The sequence below is a fragment of the Acipenser ruthenus genome, chromosome 4, assembly GCF_902713425.1.
Source record: "Acipenser ruthenus chromosome 4, fAciRut3.2 maternal haplotype, whole genome shotgun sequence".
In the NCBI taxonomy this organism is placed as follows: Eukaryota; Metazoa; Chordata; class Actinopteri; order Acipenseriformes; family Acipenseridae; genus Acipenser; species Acipenser ruthenus.
In genome coordinates this window covers 62,560,420-62,575,747 of record NC_081192.1, presented here as the reverse complement: position 1 = coordinate 62,575,747, position 15,328 = coordinate 62,560,420, and the positions used below count along the sequence as shown (strand labels likewise).

At 36.9% G+C, this 15,328-nt stretch overlaps 1 protein-coding gene across 1 annotated transcript in view; it reads right to left on the bottom strand.

Annotated features, from left to right (window-relative positions):
* Window positions 1-3,015: 3,015 nt before the first annotated feature.
* Window positions 3,016-15,328, bottom strand: part of LOC117399761 (apoptosis regulator Bcl-2-like) — a 116,351-nt gene continuing 104,038 nt past the window's right edge. Inside the window, exon 2 of the mRNA XM_033999129.3 lies at window positions 3,016-11,801. Coding sequence (XP_033855020.1) covers window positions 11,664-11,801 — 138 coding nt within the window. The 3' untranslated portion in view covers window positions 3,016-11,663. The remainder of the gene's footprint in view (window positions 11,802-15,328) is intronic.

Here is a 15,328-nt window from a genome sequence, read left to right as displayed (position 1 = left end):
CAAACTTATTTCACTTGTTCCAATCAGTTAAACCAATTACCAGGATCATCTGTTTGGTACACTGCAATCAGGATTAAGTTAGTACAGATTTGCAGGATTTTCTCGTCCGCAATTGACCTGCAGTGTTCATTTTTAACAGTTGAGAAAGAATAACATGTAAAACAAGTTTACTTCTAAACAATTCATTTTAAACGTGTCACTTTTATTTTATATGTGGGTGGCAAAACGACATGCATTATTACAAAGCATCAGAGTAGAAAATGTACTGTGCTTTTTTTGAGGGTGGAGTCGGATGATGTCCAAGTCACTCAAGAGCCTCTGCTTTCTGAGGGCCATCAGTCTAAACTGCCCAGCATCCTTTGCTAAATTTATGTCGCTAATTGTTTTCCTTGCATTAGTCTCCTTTTTCACAAATGTCTCCTGTCTTCTGCAGATAAAACTTTCAATCTGCTGGCAGTTGTTGTTTTGGTACTGACAATGTTTTGCTGTGTTCATGTACTTGTGGAAGTTTGCTTTTAAAAATTGAGGTTAGCAGTTTTATCATCAACCATACAGATGGATCTCACACTACCATTGTGTATAATAAGACTGTAAAACACTGATGTTTATAGGAAAATGAACATTCACCATGTATAATAATAATAATAACAATAATAACACCGTGTAACACATTTTTTTTTTTTTTTGGTTCCTGGGTAGTAAGTGTTATTTCCTAATTGCTTATGCCTCAAAAGTATAGAAAATGGCTATTATTCCCCACAAACTTTGCTTTTGTGACCAGGACAGTGATATTTTGAAATTTACCTATTTTCCAGAACATTCCAGATAGATTCAGTGCTGAGTAAACTTGGAGTAACTTCTAGAACTTTCTAGAACTTTCCAGTAATATAAATAGTAGTATAAATACAGGGGACTTAAGCCCACCAGTTCAGTTTAGTTCCAGCTGCCTAAGTGGATACATATCTGCATTTTTCTGAGATGGCATCAAGGTCATAGGAGACTTCAAAATGGTGGCATTCCTGATGGGTCTCCAAGGCGGTTTTACCAAGTTTCCCTGCTATCTTTGCCTTTGGGACAGCAGGGACACCAAGGCGCACTACCACAGGCGGGACTGGCCACAGCGGACCGAGTTCTCTGTGGGGAGGAACAACGTCAAGTGGGAGCCACTGGTGGACCCTCGGAAGGTGCTGATGCCACCACTGCACATCAAATTGGGCCTCATGAAATACTTTGTCAGAGCTCTAGATAAGGAGTCGGCAGCCTTCAAGTACCTTCAAGACTTCTTCCCTAAGCTGTCTGAGGCAAAGGTCAAAGCCGGTGTCTTCGTCGGACCACTGATAAAGAAGATCCTGGAGTGCAATGAATTCCCCAAGAAGCTCACTAGTAAGGAGAAAGCGGCTTGGAACACCTTTGTCGCAATGGTTCGGGGCTTCCTGGGCAATCACAAGGCCGAAAACTATGTAGAGCTGGTTGAGACTCTGGTGAAGAACTACGGCACAATGGGCTGTAGGATGTCCCTCAAAGTCCATATCCTTGATGCTCATCTTGATAAATTCAAGGAGAACATGGGAGCGTACTCGGAGGAGCAAGGCGAGCGCTTCCACCAGGATATACTGGACTTTGAACGCCGCTACCAAGGACAATATAACGAGAACATGATGGGAGACTACATTTGGGGGCTGATTCGTGAAAGTGATTTACAGTATAATCGTAAATCTCGAAAAACTACTCACTTCTAAATCTTTTGTAGTCATTTTTGTATTACTTTAGTATAAATACATGTTAATTTGGATTCATATGTTGTTTTTTTCTGACTTTATGTGAACGAGAAGACACAAATTCGCCCGTTTTCTCATTGGAAATAGGTAAATTTCAAAATATCACTGTCCTGGTCACAAAAGCAAAGTTTGTGGGGAATAATAGCCATTTTCTATACTTTTGAGGCATAAGCAACTAGGAAATAACACTTACTACCCAGGAACAAAAATTGTGTTACATAGTGTAATAATAATAATAATAATAATAATAATAATAATAATAATAATAATAATAATAATAATAATAATAATAATAATAATGTCTTTCACACCTTTCCCCTTGAATCTAATGACAGGCCACCCGTCTGATGAAGGCAGTAGCCAAAATGTTTGAGTACTTGAGTCTGTTTTGGTGGATTAAACCAAGCTTGGTGATCATGAAACTAATCTGGATTCAGGCATACACGTTTATTTAAACACGTTTTTTGTGAACAGGGCCCTAATTCGAAGCTGTCTTTTGTAGAAACTGCAACTGGATTTCAAATTTCTGTAAGATATGATATTACAAGTACATTTGTATATGGTTTGCTACTTGGCTACACTCATGTTTGTTGGCGTGTCAACATCGCAGGTGCGAATAGTTTGTTTAGGAATAAAAAAAAAAAAAAAACATTGACTCGTATTTTGAATTATGTATTCAACATTTAATCATGCTGTGATGTGATTTCATTCTTTTTCTTTTCATTAAGAATCAAAAAAGTGTGACTAAGGTCATCTCAACTGCCTCTCATTTAGTCGGGACAGCCGCTTATTAGGGATATTTTTCCTTCTCCCGAGTCGTCCCTATAAAGCGACGCCAACTATTACCAACAGTAGATTTTCATAAGAGTATAGCTGTTTGTTTAGCTGGGGTCAGTATGCAATATGGTTTAAGGACTTAAAGTAATTCTACTCATTGTGTACTTCCATTAGCTACATAGGTCTCAAAAGTGCAGTTTTTAAAGAAACAAATGTTACAGTAAACATGTATTTTAATCTGGTACTACTCTGTTCTCAGTTTGCTGGACTTGTCTTCCAGGAAGTCTGTTAATGCTTCAGTTCTTTCATCATTTTGCCCCAGAAGTGTCTTGGTTACTGGCTGAAAGCATGTCAGTCAATAGGGGAAGCAGCTGATTTGTTATTGACAGTGACCAATGATATGCAAGACATTTTTGTTATTTCATGACCAATAAGCCACAATTCAGTAACATACAATCTGTTTAATTATATTGATCTATATTTATTGAGCAAAGAAGTTACAACAAACAAAACAAAACAAAAAAATGGCCAGAAGAGCTGCAACAATAAAACATGATTTTAAACAAGTCTTCCATGTTAACTGCAATCTTAGCCTTTGCAAAATGCACATATTATTTTTTTCTTGCTCATGCAAACAGTTCAATTTCTTACACATAATACATTCTAAAGAGTCTCTAAAACTTACAACGCTTATTAAAATGAATAGATTGGAGTGAAATATTGGGTGGTTGTTGGTACAAAATAACACCTATAGGCAGAACACATATACCGTATTTACAAATCCTGCTTGAACCTTCCAGAAATGTGGGACTGTATTTTAAGTGATGTACTTTCATCTCAAAACAGAACTTCACGTACTGTACAAAATATGCTTGGGTTGGGTTTGTTAGCTCTACAGGTATCAAGAGTTTTTTCCAAACATTAGTCAACTGTTAGCGATTGTTTTTACTCCCTGTAACCTGCAGTGTGCATCCCATTTTAGAAGTGTAAAGTCAACCCTTATTTTAGGTGCAATAATCAAGCCTTTGAAAAAATAAAAAATAATTCTAACCACATTTATCCAGGTGGTTTTACAGACATTGGTATAGCTTTAGGGTGCTACACTGCATTTTGGTTGGTAGGTGTGTTATGTACCCGTCTATAATACAAGGATCATTTTGAAATTATTAAGTATATTATGATTTTTTTTAGTATTATTGAATTGTACTATGCTTGCCTATAAGAAGCAAAACCATTGTCATTTGAGAAACACTAGTCCTGGATGGTCTTGTAAGTTGACCGATTTCTCGTTGGTCCTGCCAAGTCTGAATTTAAAACTCACTGTGAGGGAAGGTGGGCTGTGCCTATATTTCACAGTATTGACAGTAAATCTGCTATTGCTGCTGTCACATGAATGTCACAAGATGTAACCTATTTTGTCTTTGATTGCAAAACATTACTGTGGTCCTTACACTGCAATTACATAACAATATACAAATGATGAACCAGCTAAGCGAAACCGTTATTGTGGTTTCCACCCTGGAAATTCCTTCTACAGTGGGGCTATGTGGATTAACACGATTTCCAGACTCCTAATGGGCCAAACATCTCTGGTCGTATTGAGAAGATGAACTGACAAGACACACAAAAAATCTTGACCTATGCTATCCAAAGGACTTTTAAAACTTAACCTGTTCTTATACATAAAGCCTGTAACCTGATCGACGGATTCCATTTTCTTACCATTTCATAAATGTTGGCAACCTCCGGATAAAAAAACAACTCAAATATATGATTTTGCTTTTGTAAATATTTATTGCATAAACTAGCATTTGTGTACTAATCTGTAAATTAGTATGATATATTGTTAATTCTGCCTTCGATGAATTCATAAATACACAAAAAATATGCGTGTGAAGAAAGGATTTAATCTATAGACACACGCTTTCTTTATCTTCCCTACGTGTGATATAATCAGCACAAACTGGAATAGTACATTCACTAAAGATCATCCAGATATCATCACTTGATGTGTAGCGGCCTTTCTAGACAAATCTCTGTGCCCAACAAAATACAACAAAGTACTCTGGGAGGGTCAAATATAATTTATCATTTTCTAGCTGGAATCAGTCAAAATATCCTTACACCTTCAATACAACCATCATAAATCATAATTTCACCTTAAGCAGTATTTTTACAACCAAACTTAATTCTCTTTTTGAAAGCAAGTACTGTATTTCAAACACCATTCTGCTTAACTCAGAAAAAGTTAAATTTTAACTAGAAGCTCTTTTAATAATATGTCACCTTAGCACAATGATAGTCTCATTTTTGTTAAGGCTTTAAAAAAACTCTTCACAAACCTTTAATAGACTTTTTACATTTTTTGTTATTACAATTTTAAACCACTTATCAAAAAGGAATCCAGGATTTGTAGCACATAAACATTTTCTGAAAGAGCACAGATTCGTCTGGTTGGTACCAAAGAACTTCTTAGCAGCCCAGCCTTCAGTTCACAGTTTTGGCAGAAAAAAATAGACTGTTGGTCACATGCTACCATAACAGAACCAGTGACTAACTAGTATTTAATATCTACTGGTATAGTTCAAAAACCTTTCCAAAATCAGTTTGAATATTATAAATATAAGTACAAATATAAATATAAAATATCAGTGTAATATAAAAGTACTAAGCTTTTTTTATGGAGAGTGGACTTTATATTTTATATTTTAAAACATGATGTTTATTTGAGAAATGCCTTGATATTGTTACATTGATATTCTAAGTGCTGCCAAGAAGGATTTCAGTTTTGAGAGAAAATGCATTCACCTTTGTGGGAAAATTTGGTATTCTTTATCATTCATTGCCATCAATGAGTTTTTTGTGTAATATTTAAATTAAATAGTCATTTTTAATATGAAACCAATTTCACATTTTGAAAGTTTTGTTTCATTGAAACTCATAATTTGTATTAGCTTATTAAAGTCGATAACACATAATCCAACAATTTCTGATGTGCTTCAAGATAAATAAAACAGACAACAACTAAAAATTATGATCAGATTGCCGAAGACACATTTTCTAGTTAAGAAGACGCTGACACAACATGAATATTAAAAACAAACAAAAAAAACATGGTCATTGAAAGTCAGGATACAGGGGCAAGGTGTGTATCTAATAGTAACTGCATATCTTTTAAAAGCACTATTAAAATATTACTGACTGTGCACTAAAAAATAGAAACATCATTAACCGCATAAATAACATACAGAAGTAGGTAAATAGGGATTGATATTGAGTGAGACAGAAGGTTCACAGTGGGTAAACGCTTTATGATCCAAGCACCCGTCACTGTGAGATCTGAACGAAGTTTACATTGGATATCATTAACTAACAGAAAGCATTTGTCACGTTTCTGAACTGGAGTGCTTAGTCTGTGTGGTCAGCTTGTCGTATACCAAAAAAATCAACAGATATACTCTCTGATTCAAAAGTTGCACACACAGTTTAAGTCTGGTCTCAATCTGGTACCCTGACTTTTTCAAACAGGACAACTTGTGCAAATGGTGTTAACACACATGCTTTACATACAGCCTAGTATTTCTCTGTTGGTTACTGTATACCTTAGTTTGATGGTGTTGTATTGTGTGAATTAGTACTTCATCTTTTCAGGAATTCTTTTTGGACTTTGTGCTACTTAAGTCCCTGCTTGGAAACAAGAGGGCTTCAGCCAAGCAGATATCCTTGTCTAAAAAATGTAACAAATAAATACAAAAATAGCTCTGTAGGATACAAAGTCCAGCAGGAGTGATGCTATACTTAAAGGCCAGCACCACCTGAAAATGGTTGACAGGCTGTGGCAACATACAGTAGTATATATCCCAATTGAAGAAGAAATACTATAAAATAAAAAAAATGTTAGAAAAAAGGAATACCATGGTGGTAAAATACCACGAAAAACTAGTCAGCCTCTGAAAAACACAAGGAAGAAGGTACCATCCAACATTTCCTAGATGCTCTTTACAAACATGTTGAAATACATACTGTATTTCACCTGAAGTTCTGAAAGGTAACTAAAACACAGCATGAGGCTCCACTCGTTATCTTGCTTTCTGTGGGAGAACCCCAACTACCTCTTGTCCAGAGGAGGCCAGTTTACAAGGACTCTTGTTATTGGTCTTTCCTTCATCAAATGACCTTCACGTTTATTCTGTTGAAACAGTTCTATACTCCTGGTGTAGTAAAGGCGCTGGGCCTGAAATCACCATTATCAGTAAGTTTTCATAACTCAAACCACAGTCCACATGCATGATCCCTTTTAGAAGAGAAACCAACCATAATAATAAAAATTAGTAATTCAGAAGTCCACCTGTCTGTAAGCATTGAAGATCCTTTGTACTATGGATTAAGGTGCAAAGTGAGATCCGGGTGAGATGAAGCGATGCACAGGTCTTTCAGCAGTCTTTAAATCTCTGCAGAACATATATATAGCTATTGCTACTTAATCAGAAATCATCTTAGATTAAAATTCATTCCTCAATGAAAGGTCCCATTGACTGCATATTTGGAGTTCTTGTTCCATCAGTTTTTCGCAATCCTTGTGCAGTTTGCCAGAACAAAATGCACCCTAAAGGTCCCCTTCCTAAGAAAATGCAGCACATAATACAGTATGTGTAAAGAGTTGCCTTGTGTCAGTCTCACATGGTTAGTATACAAAAATTGCAGCATTTTTCTTAATACATAGCTCCTAATGGTAGTTGGAGAGTTTGGTCCATAAATGGCAGTATATGCTGTATTTTTTCAGAAGCAGCTTTAAAAAAAAAAAAAAAAAAGCTTTTTTCTACTTGTTTTTTTACAAATAGTTCTGTTTTATATCCACAAAGCTATGTTATCATACTGGTACTAGTTTAGCAGCAGCAAGAGTATTTAATAGTGCGACTGGGGAGGGCCACAATGTACCTAACTCCTTCTGCACTGTAATGCTGACTTCTTTCCCATAGCCTCCATTAAAATGCCTAACTGGAGACATATATTAATTACTTTACATTGGGTACCTAATAATAAATATGAATCTATAATTACAAGCACATTTTAAGATCACATAACATGTATATTTTTTCCTTTTTTCTAAGCAGCCTTTACAAATAGCAGTTGTAAACGTTAACTAGAGCACATTTTTCTTCTTTTTTCGAGGGGGGGGGGGGGGGTATTTGTATTTTATTCAGGATTACTCTTTAATGTATATACAAAAAAAAACACACACACACGACTGCTTACATAAAGTCATAAATAAGCTGAATCTAACATTGCAGCTTTACTAAAACACTTTTCTCTCTGCAGGTAAATATTTTAAGGACACACACTGAAGAACCAGGTAGAAGCTTAAATATATATATATATATATATATATATATACACACATACAGTGGTCACCCATTATAACGCGCCCTGTTATAGTGCAGAATCGGTTATAACACGGTAGGGTCGTGGCTCCCATTTGCTCCATAATGCCATTACAGTAGCCCTTTTATACTCGTTATAAGGCAGAACACAAATAGCACGGTCTTGTAACTATGGCTCCCCACTATAGCGTTATAAAGGGTGAGCACTATATATATACAGGTAGTGGACAAAAAATAGAAACATGGGTAAATGAGGGACACCAAGTATATTGAAAGCAAGGGCTTCCACACAGGTGTGGCTCATGCGTTAATTAAGCAAATAACATCGCAGCATGCTTAGGGTCATGTATAAAAATGCTGGCCAGGCCTGGATGCCTATAATTATGGCTAGCATGGCTGCAAGAGGAGACCTCAGTGACTTTGAAAGAGGGGTGATTGTTGGGGCGCATTTGGCTGGAGCTTCAGTGACCAAGACAGCTCAACTTGCTGATGTTTCACGAGCAACGGTGTCTAAGGTGATGTCGGAATGGAACTCTGAGGGAAAGACATCATCAGCAAAGGGCAACAGCAGGCGGAAGCGCATACTCCAGGATCGTGATATCTGTGCATTAATTCGAAGTGCAAGGCAAAACAGGCGAGCAACTGCAGATCAATTGACTGCAAATTTCAAACTGGGGCGCGAGCAGCTAGTTTCTTCAAAAACGGTCCGCTGAGAACTCCACAGAGCGGGATACCATAGTGGTCCAACGCCCTATTAAGTGACTTTACATTGGTGTTTCCATTTTTTTGTCCACTATCTGTGTGTGTGTGTGTGTCTATATATATATATATATATATGAGATGTGTGCTGGCTTAATTCATGGTTCACACTCCTTTTTAACCCCTTAAATGCCAGTAAAAATTATACCATTTTATTAATTATACAACTAATAAAAAAAATGTCAGGACAGCAGAGAAATGTGCCCTAAAAAGCAGCTTATTAGGGTTGTTTAGATTCACTTTATATAATGTTCAGTCTTCACATACTGGGGACATTTTAAAACTCCCAAGTTTAAAGCACCCTAGTGGTATCAGTGGAGCTGAATGAGATCTATTCAATTGATCTGCAGAGGAGGATCTCAATACCCCCACTTTTGAACTATTAAAATAGAATCAATTCTGGCCTTTTACTTACTTTAAAATACAAAATTCCCATAGTTAGAGATGCACATTTTCACAAGATGTCCTTCTTATAATGATCTGAGTGACAGTGATATTTAGATTCTCCACGCCATGTTGGCCATGATTCTGAGAGCTGTGTTGAGACCACAGGTGTGCCTCATACTTCTGAGTTTTAAAAAGTCCCCAGGATGCAATGACTGAAATGGAAAATTAAACAAAGTGAATAAAAACAAGAAGAATTAATTAGTTAAGGAAATACAAACATTTCTCATTAACCGGGGTCATTCAAGTGATGGTGATGACTTATTATTATGGTCTTTTAAGAGTAATCATTTACCAAATACAAGCGAGGAATCCAGTTTCACCAAATTTGGCTTAAGGTCCTCTTTCTCTTGCTTTGAACATTCAAATCAGGCAGGAGTATAAAAGTCTACTGTGCTTTATCATGGTAGCAGCATGAAATGAATGCATGGAAAAGTACAGGGAAGCATGGTGAAGAACTGAAAAGTAAAAGCTTGGATAAAAGAACTAAAGAAATTGTGAATTGTAAAATTATGAGTACAAGTATGCAAATATACTATGGTTCATATTATAAGGTCTTTTTTCCCTGTATTACTGTTAAAGTAAAAAAAAATCTAAATTCTGAAGTGATCCTGTCTATCTACTAGCTGCATTAACTGGGCAATCCTAGCCCGGCCTTACCTCTAATCTTAACAGTACCATATTAAAATGGCTACTTTCTATTGGGTATTAGTTAATTCCTCAATGTTGAAAAACAATTTAAAAAAGTGACCAGTTGATTATTACCTCCCCCTCCCCCTCCCCCACACATGCATACACCCAAATGGTTTGCAGCTTCAAGCCAGACAGGTTTGGTAACTTGGGAGTAAAAAGAAAAGAGATTGAGAACACCTGTGGAATGTGAATAAACCTTCAACATGGCTTTGACTGAATTAACATGAGCGTTATTTGGACTTTTACCAAACAAGGGCCCCCAGGTCACTTCACTGAACACTATGTTCACTAATGAACGAAATCTTTCATCTATGAAAAGCCTTGCTTCATATTTCTTTAATCAGTAGCTGGTTCCCTGTCTGTTAAACCTGTCTGTTAAACCTCACTGTCTCGGAGGAATGTGACTGATGTATTCAGGTGCATTGAGGGACAGATGATAGAAGTATGTCTTATTAGCTCAAACAGACACTTGTGTACTTCAGCTATACCTGCTGCATCCGTACTGTCCTCCAGCCTTTCAAACATCAATACCCGTCTCTCTGTGTTTTGCTTTAGAAATACATGGTTCATGTTACTTCGGTTACACCATCTGTTAAAATGTTTACCTCCACTATGGTTGATGTAACTTTCCCATAAACTGCTTGTGAAGAGGTGCCATTTCGATCCTTAACTGTAACTGGATCCACACAATGTATGGATCTGTCACTTTAACATGTCTTCCTCTCCTACAGAAATCACTGCTACTCACTGCTCCTGTTGCTAGCGTTCTAAATACCCTCAGTCTTCAGGTGCTTATACTGTATTTACATGCTGTCCTCGAAGTGAAACTCAATTCAGTTCGAAGAGCTTTCAGTCCCTAATCTGTGTCATTTTCCTCTGTGGAACATACGTGACTGACCTAACCCTGTTTCTCCTTCAATGCTGCTTTCTCTCAAGAATGCTCAAGCTCCAGTTCAGCTTTTTGGGCAGCAATGGGTTAATAGTAATTTTGTGTTTTTCAAGCTGGTTCAAGCTGTTTCAGTGGAAAGCAAAATAAACTGAATATGTTGGATGAGGAGCTCTATAGTAAAGAAAAGTAATAACTACCACATAGTTAATACTTTGCTTCATTATCAAGAAGCATTCTAGAAAGAAGTCCTTATTTAAAACAAAACAAAACACAAGAAAGCAGCTCAAAAGCTGGAATGCTAACACATCTACAGCATGTCTATCATTGAAACTTTAGTAATGGTCTTTACAATTCAAAATTAGGAGCATTACTGATTACCAAATCTGATACAAACCATTTAATGACTCTGTTATATCTAACTTACTCCTCTGGGAAGAATTGTGTCTGATCAAACAAGTGGATAAGTAGCTCAGTCCCATGACCTTAACAGCCTGCATTCTGATAACAAGATAAGTAGCAACCCACCACACACACACACAAAACACACATATACAGAAACACACACACACACACCCCTGGGAGCCAGGAGTATATACTACATTGTTTAAATGGTGCTTTTCTAAAATGTTGATCCTAAAAAAGGCAAAGTAAAAAAAGCAATATATTGATTGAGGCATATGCATGTATCCCCCTGTGCTATAGCAACATCACTTGTAAAAACTGTGTACTGTAGTTGCAAAAGGAACCCTAAAAAAAAAAATCATAAATGTTGTGTCATTGTGTTCAAGACATTGTTTTAAAAGCTTTGTGCCATGTCTCCCCTGAAGAAAGAGGTGTGCTGTTTTACTGTATTTGCTATTTAGGCTGATGTAGAATCCACACTTAAAGGCAGTATTATTTTTAACTGTTGCGCTTCAAACCCAAAGGAAAGACTTCTTCATTTCATTTCTGCACAAAATAAGCACCAATGGTGATGCCAGCAGCACCCAAAGCAGCCAGACGGAGGGCAGTCTTCAGAGAAGGCCAGGAGTAGTTGGACATCGAACCCCTCTGACTTCCATATAGCTCCACAAAGGCATCCTGAAAGCAAAAAAAGACGAAGACAGTTCAGAGGAACATCTTTTCCTACACAGTACTGGAAGGCAACCAAACAGGTGTTTTGTGCTATAAGGAGGTATATTTAAGATGTTTGTTTTGGCTGCAACCATTTTCCAGACAAAGTCAGTTAATAATCTTCAGTTCCCCAGGGTACAAACCTATAAAATAATAAAATGACTTGATGACAGCTCTGTACAAGTCACCTCAGTCATTCATCATTACATTCTGTGCATACGTTCAGCTTGAAATAACAGGAAAGACTTAACACATTCAAAAGCTTTTGCTTTTTTCTGAATGAAATTAGCACTTATGGCAGTAGATGAAAAGTTTGTGTTTGGGAGCACAGGAAACTATTTTAGAGTCAGTTATATATGAGGATTCTAAACCGGAAATTTTGACCAACTCCCCTCGTGTCAACTTCAAATTGTCAACTAAGGAAGGTACATACAGCTAAATTAGTTTAATGCAAATCTTTAACTTTGAGTTGAAACATTTCATTTCAAAATAATTATTGCAGAATGTTTTTCATTCATTATTATAGCATTGGTTTCTTATGGTAATGTAATGGGTTGGGTAGAGTTCATATTGTAGATTTACACTAACTCCTACTTGGGTGCAGTCTTACCCAACACTGGTAATACACAGGCTATACCATGCTCTCCCAACACTGCCTAACATTTCACTTGATATGAGTAGAGAAAGTTATTAAACTACATCTTATCATGTTGGCTCCACCTTTATAGTTGAGCATACAACGCTGACTCTATACGGTGTCTGTTTTACTTCTTTTCTATTAGGAAATTCAGCTTCTGTGCTTTGTCAGGCCTTTCAGCCAAGGGCAACCACTGTGAGCTACTATATGCTGGTGTTGTGATGCAGACTACTATCCACTAATAGAGTTGAAAACATCTCATTTTATTTCCTCTATGACTAGATATGAACGTGAAATCCCAGGCTACAGAGGTTTAAGTCATTATGCATTAGTCCAATTACACAACCCTGGTTTAAAAACATATTCTATAAATCCATTCTTTAATAGATTGTTAAGACTGGACATATGTGAACCCAATACTCTGGAAATATGATTCCTATTGCATAGCAGTTTCACCCATGCCAGGTTTTACTACGAGCTTGATTAGCCACAGTGTATAGGTAACAAGCTCAGGCAAGTCTTCTTAAACTCATTGAAAAACCAGGAATGGATCAAACTGCCATGCAATGGGAGTGTTATTTAGATCTCTGCACTCTACTCAGCTTCACCCGTTCTTATTTATTAATTGTTTAATTAAATGTTTATGAAATGCCACAGGAAATGCCACACAACTTGTAAGAAACACCACAGAGTGGTCATGTTCAGGCCTCTAAAGTTTTCAACAGTTTGGGTGTGTTTCCATTGCACAAAATTACAAAAAGCTTTTAAAAAAAAGAGGTATCTGTACAACACACAATTATCTTGTAGGCAACACTAAACAACATTGACTCTTGACACGGTTCTTATTGTCTTATTGACACAATTGACTACAATATTTGTTAAAGGGTATGGGCACTTGAACTCCCTGTCAGGCTGCGCTGGGTGATACAGCTTACTCCAAACCTGCTAAGAATGTTATTGTGAATGTTATCACTGTCTTCTGAAACCATTGAGCCCAATGTGAGACAAATGCAAAGGCACAAGAGGAATAAACCTATAGTAACTCCTTAAAGACAGGTGGCACAATGGACCGAAGTTTCTGTTGCAGCCTAAGTTATGGTTTGATTAGTCATGAGCCCACCATCATGTCTGATTTAAACTTTGAAAAATCTTTGATTCTTTCCATAATAATCAACATATAGTGTGGATTGCTGAAATCCAGCTTTCTGCTGTTTTCTGTTTTCTCGACAAGGAAACCCCATAGAGAGATGAATGGTGGCATTTAATGCTTCTGAGCCTAGGCTACAACACTGCTGGGGCAGCAGTGTGGAGTAGTGGTTAGGGCTCTGAACTCTTGACCGGAGGGTCGTGGACTCAATCCCAGGTGGGGGACACTGCTGCTGTACCCTTGAGCAAGGTACTTTACCTAGATTGCTCCAGTAACCCAACTGTATAAATGGGTAATTGTATGTAAAAATAATGTATAAAAAATAATGTAATTGTATGTAAAAATAATGTATAAAAAATAATGTAATTGTATGTAAAAATAATGTGGTATCTTGTAACAACTGTAAGTCACCCTGGCTAAGGGCATTTGCCCATTGTTTGGTACCTCCATGTTTTATTGCTGGCAGTATTGTTTTGTCCACAACAGAAACAAAATAGCCAATTCTATAATCACCCTGTATTAAAATATATGTCATAGTTTTACATTGTACTTTTAAATGCAGAAAACCCTTTCTGTTGTACACTCCTTTCTATAGCAGTAGAGGGAGCACTTGTATGCACTCACACCTTACTTTCCTGTACAAGTGAACACATTTGTAACATAAGACTATGAAAAGCAGGGGTATCGTCATAATATTTTTCACCTGACACCTGACATAGATCAAAAAGCTGGCTGACATTTTGCAGAACTATTTCACAGACTCACTGAAACGTTTGTCTGTTTGACTTACGGCCATTCATAAAAAACTTTAGTGTTAGGGCTCACTTAAGAGTGCTTTCTGAAAACTTAAGTAAGCCCTCACATTATGATTTTTACTGAACACAACTAATAGTTTATTCTAAGTTTTATTTTATAATCTATGATCCTAACAGAGAATATGTAAATACATTGTCTGCCTGTTCCAGGGGTCTCAACAATACAAACAATATTTTACATTTTCTAAGAACTGTAACTCCAGTAGCAGCTGCCTCTCATACATTCTACTGTACATCTATGACCCTTTCACCTATGCAGGAAGCAGCCAACAAACCAATCACTGCTTAACAGCCTATCACTGTGGCTGCATGCCCTTTTATAATCACCCCCATCAGACAACCTGGCAAATAGGAGTATGAACGTGTTTCTGTGATAAATATGGCCTAGAATAAGACATTTCCATTTTACATTTATTGCTACACAATTTTACTTCAACACAAAGGACATAAGTTTTCCCTTTCTAGAAAACCTAATTTTTAATATAATGGAAATTGATTTGAAGAGTTGATACTGTTTATTAGACTAACTGTAGAAAACCAAGAAAGCACATTAGAAGAAAATGGCCTCACAATGGCGCCATTTTACCAATGGCTCCCACCATTCTTGCTGTCCTTGAGCTACCACAATCATTCCAATACTACGGACTTTCCATTCACGCTATACAATACAAAATGCCTAGGCGCCTCGGGTCACTGGCGTTAATTCAGTAAGAGTTGTTTGGATAATGGTGTGTCCAGTATAGCAACATCTGTTCAGATAATCCAGGGTTTTGGGTAATCAGATTCTGGATAACGGAGTGGCAGCTGTACAGGAAAATGTGAGACCTAGGTCGTGAATGGCAACGCATTACAGACAAATGTCACTACATGTATTCATTAGCTTTATGACCTATAG